Genomic DNA, 13,811 nt, shown 5'->3' with positions numbered 1-13,811 from the left:
ATGTGCAACATCTGGGTATCTTTATTGTAGACGTTTCGCCATCCAGTGGCTTTATCAATACAAATTCTAGGACATAACTTGAAGACAGTAGAACTATGTACAGAAGATGAGGTTATCAGTCCCTCAACCTAGGAGTAGGTGCGAAGAGCACCATAGTCGTGGAGATTCTGAAGCAGAAGAAAGGAGCCTGGCGCTTATATAGTAACGTCAGGTGTAGCAGACGAAGGCATATTCACTGGTAGGCGGGATTCCCCAGTGGAAGTAGGTCCTTCCCAAAGAGATGGGTTAGTTGTAGTAGTAGTTGTAGTAGTAGTAGTACTACTACTACAACTTTACAATATTACAGAAGATTTAAGAGATACTTTACAATATTACAGAGATACTTTACAATATTACAGAAGATTTAAGAGATACATTGTTGATATAAAGGTGGCATACACGGTACATGTTGTTACGTGTGTATCACCGATTATAAGGCGAAAATCTCATCCAGCTCCTCAGAGCTGGGGCATGTGCCCAAAATACAGCATGCATTACCCCTTTGAACAGCCGCACTGAGCCGCTGGAACAGGAAACTAGCTGCCCTGGGATCCCTAGTTATCCTGATGAGTCATTTTCCCAGCTCCTTAAGGAATTTAGATGCACTCTTTCCCCATGAGCCAAGGGTCTCTGAGCCTATGGGAACAAACATATAATGATGGGCAAGTTCTCCATATTTTCTAGATTTTTGGGACTCCCTGAGGCTGGCAGCTGCCCCTCCTTCTTCCCTGGTGTATTGGAGATAGGTATCAGCCAAGGTAGATGCACATGTATAGTCCCACACAACCTGCTTCCACTCTGTCCAGGCTTGAAGGGTGATACCATCTGGACGCTTCTGGCTGCCATCAGATCTGCATAGTTTGGGTGGCTCCCTTACTGCTGGGCATCCAGCTGTTGTGAGGCTCCTCTTGATAATGTTATTAACCTCCTCATGTCTTGCAATCTTTCCCTCGGATTTACGGCACACAAGACCAATGTACCCGAATCGGTCTGCTGCTTCACTGCCACAAATACACCTGTGTTCGGCGAGAATAGGGGCGGCAAGTCGAAGGGCAACACCGATGCGGATGGTCTGTGGGTCGAGACGTGTGCCAAGGCTGGCGTTGGGAACAGCCAACAGAAAGTCCCCAGCATGAGGGGCTCTCACTGCCAGGAGGCGGGCTCTATCCTTCCCTGACACACTCTGAAGCAATGTTGAGGCAATATTTTCCACTATTGGACCATCCCAGTGCGACTGTTTGTAGTTGTTGGGGGGAGCAGGTCTGGTTCCAGAGCCCGTTAGATTATCCCAGATCATTGCTCCGTCAATGAATTTTTGGTCCAGGACCTAATCTTGTCCCTAAGATGTTCAGGGAGAATCTCTGCTACAAGCTCTCTGGACGCAATACACGAAGACAGAAAAGCAGGTAACGCAATCTGTGATGACTTGCGTACACCAGTGCCTCCTAGTCTGACTGGAAGTGTAGCTTGGTTCCACTGCCCGTCTTCTAGAGTAAGGTTAAGTACTTTCGTAAAAATCTGCCTCAGAATACTGTCATATTCGTGCAGTATAGGGTTATCATATGAAGGTGCACATCTTAGAAAATATGTCAACCTGGGCAGACTCAAGCACTTTGTGAGAAGGTACAAGGCATCGTGGGTGTCCAGATTGCCTATTCGTTGTTCCATTCTCCTTAACTCTTCCAATTTCTTCCTGAGAATTGTGTCAATGGCATTGCTTCCCAGAGGTGCTCCTAGCAAGACACTATTTGTGGGTGCAATGACTGCTGCTCCTGGTAGTTTTGATCTCACTACATTTATCACTTGTTGACTGACTGAGATGATTTCACATTTGGATGGATTCAGGATGAGACCCATTTCCTGTCCCCGTGTCATTACCTGTGTAAGGTCATGTAGGAGGGACTCTTTTGTACCTGCTAGTGTGCCATCATCTAGGAACCAGATGTTTAGCTCGCTGGTCAGTCTGACTGTGATTTCCCTAACTGCTATATAGAAGAGAAATGGTGCAAGAGGAACTCCTTGTTGGACACCCTCCGATGATGTAATTTCATGCTCTCCAAAGAGAAGCATTGATTCCTTCCTATACCCAGCTGAAACAAAAGGGAAGAGACCAGGGAAATGTTCTTGTACTGCTGCTAATACCACGTCTCTTTTCAGGAGATTGAACGCATTCTTGAAATCTAATTTTACCACTGCATTGTCCTCAGGCAGGTTGTTGATATACGCCCTTGTTGCATGAACCACTGCTTCACTTCCTTGAGAGACCCTAAATTATTATTATTATAATCAAGGGGGAAGCGCTAAACCCGGAGGATTATACAGCGCCTGGGGGGGGATGTGGAAGGCATTCAGGCTTAATTCGGGGAACTGGAGCACAGATCCAATACCCTAAATCAAGAGCCCCTCACCAACATCAAGGAACCTTCCTTGAGGGGAGAGACCCCAAAGCCAAGCTGGTTTGGTTGAAGCATCATAGCTGCCTGTGCACGAATACTTCGGACAGCAGCTTTGGATACGAGGCGGCGTAAGGTGTTGCCTACTGCAATTGGCCGAATTCCTCCATCCTTCTTTTTAAGTGCACAAAGTGTTGCACCAAAAAAGAAAGGTCTAATTTCATCAGGAATCAGACCAGCCAAGGAATTGTTGACGAACCTTGTGATCTCTGAAAGCAGTGTCTCTGCAATTTCCCCAATAACTGGATTAACCATTTCCTTTAAACGCTGTGGCCTTATTCCAGTGTAACCCCCAGCAGAGCAAGATGGGAACGACATTATTGCTTTGTAAATGTCTGAGTCTTCCACTATCAATGGTTCCATAGTGGGGACAGAGGTGTTGGAACTGTTGGTGCCACTGGTTTCCCTGGCAGGGTGCTTTCCTCTAAGTGCTTCAGCCGTGTCAGCATCCCTGGGAGCAACTGTATCTTCACTGGTAATAATTCTTATTGCCCCCACTGTGTTGCCCTCTTCAATTTTCTTGCTCACCTGGACTCTGACTTTTTCACTGTCAGTAGAGTGAGTGGGGGTTCTGCCTCTCCCTTTTTTGTGTTGACGGGGAAGGCGAATGAGGTTATCAACTCTAGGAAAATCTCTTAAGGATTTAATTATCATTGAGGCTAGCCTCTTTCCCCTTCTTTCCGGCACAGCTAAGCAGACATTGCCAAAAAGTAGCAAGTTGTGCCATGCCTTGATGGTTGGTGGAGCATTTAAGATAGTGGAACCATCGTTTACTTTTTTCAGGAGGTCTGTAAGTTTCCCAGCTGCGTGTAGACGGGATGCTTTGGGAATATGTGTGAGTGTCCTGGTACCTGTTGCTTTAATTGCTTCCAAGAGATTGTCTGATGAGATGAAATCTGTTGGAGAGGGTTCAGGTGCCTGAGGTGGCTCTGGATCATCACTTTCCACAGGAGAACATCCTGAACCAGGGCAACTACCGTGTTTGCGGAGGAAACCATTCGAGTTGAGACAACAAAGCTGTAAGCATGACCGACACTTGCCTCTCCTAGTATTGCCAACTGTGTCATTTCCCTGGCTGCTTGCTTCCTCCTGGTTGGCATCCATCTGCTAGACTAGACAATAGGAGTGAAATATGACATGCTGGGTGGGTATGGTGCGTGGAAGGTAGTGAACTTGACCGTGGTGGCCTGGTGGAGTTTGAGGGGCTGGGAGGGGAAGGGGAAAACTTCCCCTGGGAATTAGGTGGGGGAGGCGCAGGTTGTTGAGTGGGGTTATCCCGGGAAGTACAATACACATGGACTTGCGCACTATATATTGTTCACACTGTCTTACAATACACATAACTTTACTTGTTTCCCATGTAAACTATGAACAATGTGGGTATGGGCACTGCTGAACCAATGTGTTCACTCACCATCTAGTTACACATCCCACCTTTTCCACCCACCCCCGTGAAGTGGGGGTGGATGCACTGACTGGTCACTCCCTCGTTAACATTAATTTCACATTGTTTTTCCATAACATATGCCTCTAAATAGTCCATGCATCGACACAATCATTTCTAAGTTAACTGGAAGCATGGTGCATGGTGCTGGATATACATGTTTTTATAAGAGCTTTTCGAGGTTTATATGTACGATAATCTTGGCCGGTACTCATACACAGTGTAGGCCTTGTACTCCCCCACCCCTCCACTGGCCGTCTTCCTCACTACCACCACTCACCAACCTTTACAAACTGCACAACACTTCCACAATTTACCTTGAAACGGTGCACTGAAATGTCTTCTCGTTTCACTGGAATCTTCCAAGAGTATTCACAATAAGTCCTGTTGAGTCAACCTGGTCAGGCTCGTTGATCCGGAGTTATATTGAAAATCCCGCAGCTAGCCCGCCACACGTCTTGCCATGCCAGCGCATGGCCCATATATATATATATATATATATATATATATATATATATATATATATATATATATATATATATATATATATATATATATATATATATATTATATATATATATATATATATATATATATATATATATATATATATATATATATATATATATATATATGCAAAACAACCACTCTGAAAGAGTAGTGAAATTCCAAGCGCTTTCGTGACTACTCACATTGTCAAGGAACTATAGATAGTTCCTTGACAATGTGAGTACTCAGGAAAGTGCATGGAATTTCACTACTCTTTCACAGTGATTATTTTGCATATTTTAAAATCACCTGTTTACTGCGATCTTATTGCATATATATATATATATATATATATATATATATATATATATATATATATATATATATATATAAATATATATATATATATATATATATATATATATATATATATATATATATATATGTATATTATTGTGCCCACGAACGAGTGATATTGATCAAAAACAAAACTGCGACTAGCCAAGGACTCGAGCCCATGCTGCTTTGGTCTGCCTCATGGTGGGCGAAAATTCATGACGCTCTAATCCACTGGACCATACACTCCTTAAGAGTAGCGCATACAGTGGAATTGGATGTGGTACTCACTACCCAAGGACATACGATGGTGTGGATGACTCTAGGCACATTATCAAGGAACTAGTTCCTTGACAATGTGAGTAGTCACGAAAGCGCTTGGAATTTCTCTATTCTTTCAGAGTGGTTGTTTTGCATATTTTGAAATCACCTGTTTACTGTGATCTTATTGCATATATATATATATATATATATATATATATATATATATATATATATATATATATATATATATATATATATATATATATATGTGTGTGTGTGTGTGTGTGTACTCATCTAGTTGTACTCACCTAGTTGAGGTTGCAGGGGTCGAGTCCTAGCTCCTGGCCCCGCCTCTTCACTGGTCGCTACTAGGTCACTCTCCCTGAACCGTGAGCTTTATCATACCTCTGCTTAAAGCTATGTATGGATCCTGCCTCCACTACATCGCTTCCCAACCTATTCCACTTCCTGACTACTCTGTGGCTGAAGAAATACTTCCTAACATCCCTGTGATTCATCTGTGTCTTCAACTTCCAACTCTCTCCCCTTGTTGCTGTGTCCCATCTCTGGAACATCCTGTCTTTGTCCACCTTGTCAATTCCTCTCAGCATTTTGTATGTCGTTATCATATCCTCCCTATCTCTCCTGTCCTCTAGTGTCGTCAGGTCAGTTTCCCTTAACCTCTCCTCGTAGGACATTCCCCTTAGCTCTGGGACTAGTCTTGTTGCAAACCTTTGCATTTTCTGTAGTTTATTTACGTGCTTGGCTAGGTGTGGGTTCCAAACTGGTGCCGCATACTCAAATATGGGCCTAACGTACAAGGTGTACAGGGTCCTGAACGATTCCTTATTAAGATGTCGGAATGCTGTTCTGAGGTTTGTTAGGCGTCCATGTGCTGCAGCAGTTATTTGGTTGATGTGTGCCTCAGGAAATGTGCCTGGTGTTATACTCACCCCAAGATCTTTTTCTTTGAGTGAGGTTTGTAGTCTCTTGCCCCCTAGACTGTACTCCGTCTGCGGTCTTATTTGCCCTTCCCCAATCATCATGACTTTGCACTTGGTGGGGTTGAATTCCAGGAGCCAATTGCTGGACCAGGTCTGCCGCCTGTCCAGATTCCTTTGCAGTTCTGCCCGGTCTTCGACCTAATGAATTCTTCTCATCAATTTCACGTCATCTGCAAACAGGGACACTCCGGAGTCTATTCCTTCCGTCATGTCGTTCACAAATACCAGAAACAGCACTGGTCCTAGGACTGACCCCTGCGGGACCCCGCTGGTCACAGGTGCCCACTCTGACACCTCGCCACGTACCATGACTCGCTGCTGTCTTCCTGACAAGTATTCCCTGATCCATTGTAGTGCCTTCCCTGTTATCCCTGCTTGGTCCTCCAGTTTTTGCACCAATCTCTTGTGTGGAACTGTGTCAAACGCCTTCTTGCAGTCCAAGAAAATGCAATCCACCCACCCCTTTCTCTCTTGTCTTACTGCTGTCACCATGTCATAGAACTCCAGTAGGTTTGTGACACAGGATTTCCCGTCCCTGAAACCATGTTGGCTGCTGTTGATGAGATCATTCCTTTCTAGGTGTTCCACCACTCTTCTCCTGATAATCTTCTCCATGATTTTGCATACTATACATGTCAGTGACACTGGTCTGTAGTTTAATGCTTCATGTCTGTCTCCTTTTTTAAAGATTGGGACTACATTTGCTGTCTTCCATGCCTCAGGCAATCTCCCTGTTTCGATAGATGTATTGAATATTGTTGTTAGGGGTACACATAGCGCCTATGCTCCCTCTCTCAATACCGATGGGGAGATGTTATCTGGCCCCATTGCCTTTGAGGTATCTAGCTCACTCAGAAGCCTCTTCACTTCTTCCTCGGTTGTGTGCACTGTGTCCAGCACTTGGTGGTGTGCCCCACCTCTCCGTCTTTCTGGAGTCCCTTCTGTCTCCTCTGTGAACACTTCTTTGAATCTCTTGTTGAGTTCTTCACATACTTCACGGTCATTTCTTGTTGTCTCTCCTCCTTCCTTCCTTAGCCTGATTACCTGGTCCTTGACTGTTGTTTTCCTCCTGATGTGGCTGTACAACAGTTTCGGGTCAGATTTGGCTTTCGCTGCTATGTCATTTTCATATTGTCTTTGGGCCTCCCTTCTTATCTGTGCATATTCGTTTCTGGCTCTACGACTGTTCTCCTTATTCTCCTGGGTCCTTTGCCTTCTATATTTCTTCCATTCCCTAGCACACTTGGTTTTTGCCTCCCTGCACCTTTGGGTAAACCATGGGCTCATCCTGGCTTTTTCATTAATCCTGTTACCCTTGGGTACAAACCTCTCCTCAGCCTCCTTGCATTTTGTTGCTACATATTCCATCATCTCATTAACTGGCTTCCCTGCCAGTTCTCTGTCCCACTGAACCCCGTTCAGGTAGTTCCTCATTCCTGTGTAGTCCCCTTTCTTGTAGTTTGGCTTCATTCGTCCTGGCCTTCCTGCTTCCCCCTCCACTTGTAGCTCTACTGTGTATTCGAAGCTTAAACCCACATGGTCACTGGCCCCAAGGGGTCTTTCATATGTGATGTCCTCGATATCTGCACTACTCAAGGTTAATACTAAGTCCAGCCTTGCTGGTTCATCCTCTCCTCTCTCTCTTGTAGTGTCCCTTACGTGTTGGCACATGAAGTTTTCCAGTACCACCTCCATCATCTTAGCCCTCCATGTATCTTGGCCCCCATTTGGGTCCAAGTTCTCCCAATCGATCTCCTTGTGGTTAAAGTCACCCATGATCAGGAGCTTTGCCCTGCATGCATGAGCTCTTCTGGCCACTCTAGCCAGTGTGTCAACCATCGCTCTATTGCTCTCGTTGTACTCTTGCCTTGGCCTCCTGCTGTTCTGTGGTGGGTTATACATCACTGCTATTACCACCTTGGGACCTCCATAGTGAAGTGTTCCCACTATGTAATCACTTTCTTCTCCGCTGTCTCCTCTCTCCAGCTCATCAAAATTCCAGCGATTTTTGATCAGCAAGCCCACTCCTCCACCCCCCCCTGTTCCCTCTGTCTTTCCTCAGGATTTGGTATCCCGTTGGAAAGATTGCATCTGTTATCATACCTGTAAGCTTGGTTTCTGTGAGAGCTATGATGTCCGGTGATGCTTCTTTGACTCTTTCATGCCACTCCTCCCACTTATTTGTTATTCCATCAGCGTTTGTGTACCATACCTTCAGTTTCCTTTCCAACACTGTGGTTTGGGGGGCCTGTGAGGGTGGGAGACCTGGTGGCATACTGTGGGATTCTATAGCTCGGTGTTGGGTGGAGGCTGTGGGTATGGATTGTAGTGTGTGTTGGGATGGTGTGATAGGTTGTATGGTTCTGAGAATAGTTGTGTGTGTGCTTGCCCTTGCTGTTCTGTTCTGCTCTGACTGACCTCTGCTGGTTCCCTCCTTGTCTCTTTTCCTAGCTCCTTTCGCTTTTTTGTCCTCTCCCTCAGCTGCTGTCGTTCTGATTTTGTTCTGTCTCTGTCTAGGAACACCCTCTTGTACTCTTCCGAGTATTTCAATCGTGGTTTCTCTTGGAGGATCCTGTTCCGCACTGTTTCCGTCCTGAGAATCAGCTTGATTGGTCGGTTTCTCCCCTTCGAGTACCCCCCTATTCTCTGAAAATTTACAATCTCGTCCATCTCTTCACCTATTTCCGTGATGATTTTCTCAATCTCCTTTCTTTCTTCCTGCTGCCTTTCAGTGTGTGTCCTTTCCTCTCTCTCCTGAAGCCCATGGATAAACACTGATTTTGCCCTTTCTTCCTCCAATTGCCTCACCCTCTGTGACTCTGGATCCTGCCTGTATGTGGTCAGTTTCTTCCTTGATTTTTCCAGTGGCTCTTGATAGCCTGGTTGTGCCTCAGCATTCGACCTATCACCCTCTCCATCTGCAACCAGCTGATCTTCCCTTTCACTCCTTGGTCCTCCTTGGCAGACTGATATGACCTTAGCATAATTCATAATTCCTTCCTTCCTGTTCGGCCTCGCAGCTTCATATGCTGTGTCTTCTCTGGTCACTGCCCCTGTAACTCGCTTCAGCCTATTTATCTCAACTTCTAGGACCCTTATCTTGGCTACTGCAGTTTCGACTTGTGCCTCCCAATTCTTTGTCTCCTTCTCCAACCTCTTTTCCAATTTCACAGAGAGCTCTTTCTCCATTTTTTCAGAAAGCTCTCCTAATTTTCTCTCCCACTCTTGTTCCATCCTTTTCCACTGCTCCTCCATCCACTCCTCCCTACCAGAACCATTCTCATCTGATCCTTGGTTCCTGCGAGTCCCCACCATTTTTTTTTTTTTTTTTTTTTTTTTTTTGTGAGAGAAGAGAGAAGGGAAAGGTAGAGGGGGAGAGAGAGTGAAGGGAAGAGTAGGAGAGGGGAGAGTTAGAAGGGAAAATGGGGACGAGAGAGAGCAAGAGAGAGAGCAAGAGAGAGAGAGAGAGAGAGAGAGAGAGAGAGAGAGAGAGAGAGAGAGAGAGAGAGAGAGAGAGAGAGAGAGGGGGGGGGGGGAGAGAGGGAGAGAGAGAGAGAAAGAGAAGGCAAAGAGGGGGAGAGAGAGGGGGCAGAGAGGGGGAGAAGGGGAAAAGAGGGGGGAGATGGAAGAGCGAGAGGGGAGAGAGGCTAGGGGGAGAGGGAGGGGAGGATGGGAGAGAGATGGGGAAAGGGAGAGGGGAGAGATAATGGGAGGGGACAGATGTTAGAGGGGGAGAGATGTTAGAGGGGGGGAGGTGTTAGAGGTAAGAGATGTTAGAGGGGAGAGATGGGAGAGGGAAGAGAGAGAGATAGGTAGGGAGTGATAGGTAGAGAGAGAGATATAGGTAAAGAGTGAGAAAGGTAGAGATAGGTCTACTTAGGGTAGATAGAGGGGGGGGAGAGGAGAAAGGTTCAGATGGTCAGTTCACAGGACGGTGTGAAATCCTGTGTAAGTGTGTGTTTGCGTGTTTACTACAGCTTACAAGTGCTTGTTCCTGTGTGTGTATGTGTATGTGTATGTGTGTGTGTGTGTATGTGTGTGTGTGTGTGTGTACGTGTGTGTGTGTGTGTGTGTATGTGTGTGTGTATGTGTGTGTGTGTGTGTGTGTGTGTATGTGTATGTGTGTGTGTGTGTGTGTGTGTGTGTGTGTGTGTGTGTGTGTGTGTATGTGTGTGTGTATGTGTGTGTGTGTGTGTGTATGTGTGTGTGTGTGTGTGTGTGTGTGTGTGTGTGTGTGTGTGTGTGTGTGTGTGTGTGTGTGTGTGTGTTTTTATGTGTGTGTGTATGTGTGTGTGTGTATGTGTATGTGTGCGTGTGCGTGTGCGTGTGCGTGTGTGTGTGTGTGTGTGTGTGTGTGTGTGTGTGTGTGTGTGTGTGCCCCCACTTCTAAGTATTCATACTGCTAATGAATACCGGTAGATACCAGTAATTCTAAGCTTACCAATACTTGTAACACTTATCGATTCTACTTCTAAAATTCAGAAAGTAGCTAGGTTGTAAAATTTAGCTTGTCTCAGCTTAAGTGTCTGACGTTATCCCTCACTACCGCTTTACTCCTTGCACTCTCCTCTATGCTATTTCTACTCTAATTCTGGTAATGGCTTGCAGGAGTGAGTGACCAGCATCTAACAGTGATGCAGGACGAGACTCAATCTTGCAAAATGCAACCTCAACAGGTGGAATACTTGCGCTGACAGCGGTGTGATGACAAGTTGCCAGAAGCGTATGACGTAGTGGTCGTACATAGGCCTTCTCTCACTATTTTGTAACTCCTTCACCCGTGTGTGTGTGTGTGTGTGTGTGTGTGTGTGTGTGTGTGTGTGTGTGTGTGTGTGTGTGTGTGTGTGTATGTGTGTGTGTGTGTGTGTGTGTACTGTATACGCATGTAAAGTTGTTTCAACTATCGTCTCTTTCATTCTGTTTCACCACTTCTTTGTTTATGTTAACAAAAAGGCTCCTATCTCTTATACATGTGCATAACATGTTGGACATATTTTTGTGCCCAAGCTCTACATGTGTACGAACAGCATTTTTTCATATGGGTGCGTAAACTTGTATGTAGCTATTTATATTCAAATGCTCTTATAACAATATAAGTAAGTATATATCATATAGAATATTGTAATGGCACTCTACTGATGTGATATAACCATTTTTAATATTAATAATAATAAAATAACTCTGGAAACGAACTAGGTTCCTATATGTTCCCAGGCATATAATGACAGCATTGTAATATTTAATTATGTCTATTGTTAATACTTCTCGTTCATCTCTCCTTCCTATGTCTTCTATATATGTATCATTTTTTCCAACGCTCTGGGATGATAGAGATGTCTTCACAAAAAGTTAATTTCTTCTGTGGACTAAGCCATCCTGATAAATGACAGTTCTTTAGTAAGAGTAACTCCAGCTATGCCAGAAGAAAACTTCTGATACTCTCGTAGCTGATGAACCTTAAATGAATTATTTGACGAGAGTGTTATTGCCCTGAGAAGTCTTCCATCTCTGGCTAACAGGTTTAATCACGGAATGGACCCCATCTTGAGTGATAGAATGTCACAGAAAAGCAACTTTCATTCCCCGCCCACCCTTATTAACGTCACCCATGTACCACCCTCACACGCATCCAATCCACTCCCACGGCTCTACCCTGGCACACTTCTCACGCATTCTTCCCCTCCTCCCCTTTCCCCTTTCCTATCCAATCTTTATCTGCCAATTTGCCAATGGCAAATTGGCACCTACACAACCCAAAATCAATACAACATTAATTCCAAGACTTGGACTTGAGTTCATTCTAAGTGACTCTTATGCATGGAACATTTAAAACTAAAAGCCTTTTAGTGCCAGTGACTATCCACCTCTGTGTGAGCCCATGGTTCTCCCAGTGGCTGAAGAGAGGGAAAATGTAATCAGTCCATCAGTCGTGAAAAGACTGATGACTGATGGGGCTTATATACTGCAGATAAAATGAACCTGTTGTAGGAGAAACGTTTCCACTGTAAAGATATCCAAGTGTTGCACATGTGTCTAATTTATCAACGTGTCCGTTCTCTGAACCATGTATCTACAGAGAGGGAAAAGCTAAAAGTGCAAGAGCGTGAAAAAGATATAGAAAACAAGAATAACTGGAAAACAGGAATGCAAGAAGAACCAAAAATTAATTTATATGGGTAAGAACAGATGTTGAATAGGAATTTGAGAGCAAATCTAAAAAAAGCGTAGTCATACAACCGCATTTTAAAAGAGACAAGTATGAAGGACAAGGTAATAAGACTGAATAGGAATGGGGGTAGATTACTAGGATCACCCAGAACATCTGCGAGGGGCTGAACAGGAGTACTGCATGAGAGTTAAAAAGAGAGGCTGATCCAATGAGTGCTGGACACATTTCACACAATATAAGTACCCTGAAGAAATTACTGATTGAGCAAGATACCTTCAAGATACTGGAACCAGACATCTCTCCTTGGGTTCTGAGAGAGAGAGCAGAAGAACCGCGTGAATCACTGACAGAGATCTTTAACGAGTCAACTGAAACAGGATAGCTGCCTGATATTCAGAAAACAGTAAATGTACTCCTGAAGTTTAAAAAAAAGGGACAGAAAGGTTAGACTGACCTACATGAAGATCACCCGAAGAAGAGTACCGCATTATTATTATAATTAATTTAAGCACTAAACCCGAAAAGGTAATACAGTGCAGCAGGGAGGAATGTGCAAAAATAGGAATATGCAAAGTGTAGGAGTAAGGTGCATTGACGTACACAGGTAAGGGCTCGTGAAGGTAGGGTAAAGTGCAAGAGTAGAATTTAAATTAAAGTTAGTGGAATAGGTAGGTTTCTGTTAAAGAGAGTGAGTCAGAGTCAAAGGTGGGATTTTCAGAGAGGACGTCAAGTAGAGCGAGTGTGTTAAGGCGGTGGAGACGTCAAAAGTAAATTCTGTGAGACAGCTGATAAACGGGAAGATCTTTTAATTTATCGTAGATTTACAGTGTCATCTGAGAATGTACACAGAGCATTGCCAGGCATTTCCTTATGATGTATCCATGAATGAGTTGCATGTGTCTAATACGTTAACGGTGTCCGACACGACAGTAAAGGGAAAACGACCAGAAACCTAAGCGTGGTTTGAAAGGAAAAAGGAAAAATTGTGGAGGAGGCAGAATTCCATACATAGTTTTAAGTGATACGATTAAGCTCTTGGAGCAGGGAGAGTGAACCTAGTGGCGATCAGTGAAGAGGCGGGACCAGGAGCTGTGAATCGACTCCTGCGGCCACAAATAGGTAAGAACACACGCGCACACACACACACATACACACACACACACACACACACACACACACACACACACACACACACACACACACACACACACACACACACACACACACGAAAACAATCCTCGAGAAGGAAAACAATGACTAAGCACTGGAATATTAGCTGCTTAATTCCATCGCCAGACTAATGCTTACTGTGATAGTTGAAAGAGACGCAGTTGGAGTTCTGACCGCAGATGACAGCACAAATGACCACGGACGTAACGCTATTGGTCTGAACGAGTTGACCAGACTTAACAAGGCGAACATTCAAACCTGTGTGAGAAAAAATAATTATCAACACATAATTAAATGTTTCGAAAAGTTCCCTGTAAAATTCATTTTATATAATATAAATATTTGATTAGGGTCTTCCAGGCAGACTTGTACTTTTAAGAATTCATTGATTACGGTTTGTGTTGCCCAATTTTCGCGCGATAACTTAACAATACCTTCAGTAA

General features: G+C 44.3%; 1 protein-coding gene across 1 annotated transcript in view; it reads right to left on the bottom strand.

Annotated features, from left to right (window-relative positions):
- Positions 1–13,811, bottom strand: part of LOC128692420 (uncharacterized) — a 47,814-nt gene that overhangs the window by 26,257 nt on the left and 7,746 nt on the right. The window contains exon 2 of the mRNA XM_053781596.2: positions 13,507–13,626. Within this exon, the coding sequence (XP_053637571.2) occupies positions 13,507–13,626 (120 nt within the window). The remainder of the gene's footprint in view (positions 1–13,506; positions 13,627–13,811) is intronic.

This window comes from Cherax quadricarinatus, chromosome 53, assembly GCF_038502225.1.
Source record: "Cherax quadricarinatus isolate ZL_2023a chromosome 53, ASM3850222v1, whole genome shotgun sequence".
NCBI lineage: Eukaryota > Metazoa > Arthropoda > Malacostraca > Decapoda > Parastacidae > Cherax > Cherax quadricarinatus.
This window is presented reverse-complemented; position numbering and strand designations above follow the sequence as displayed.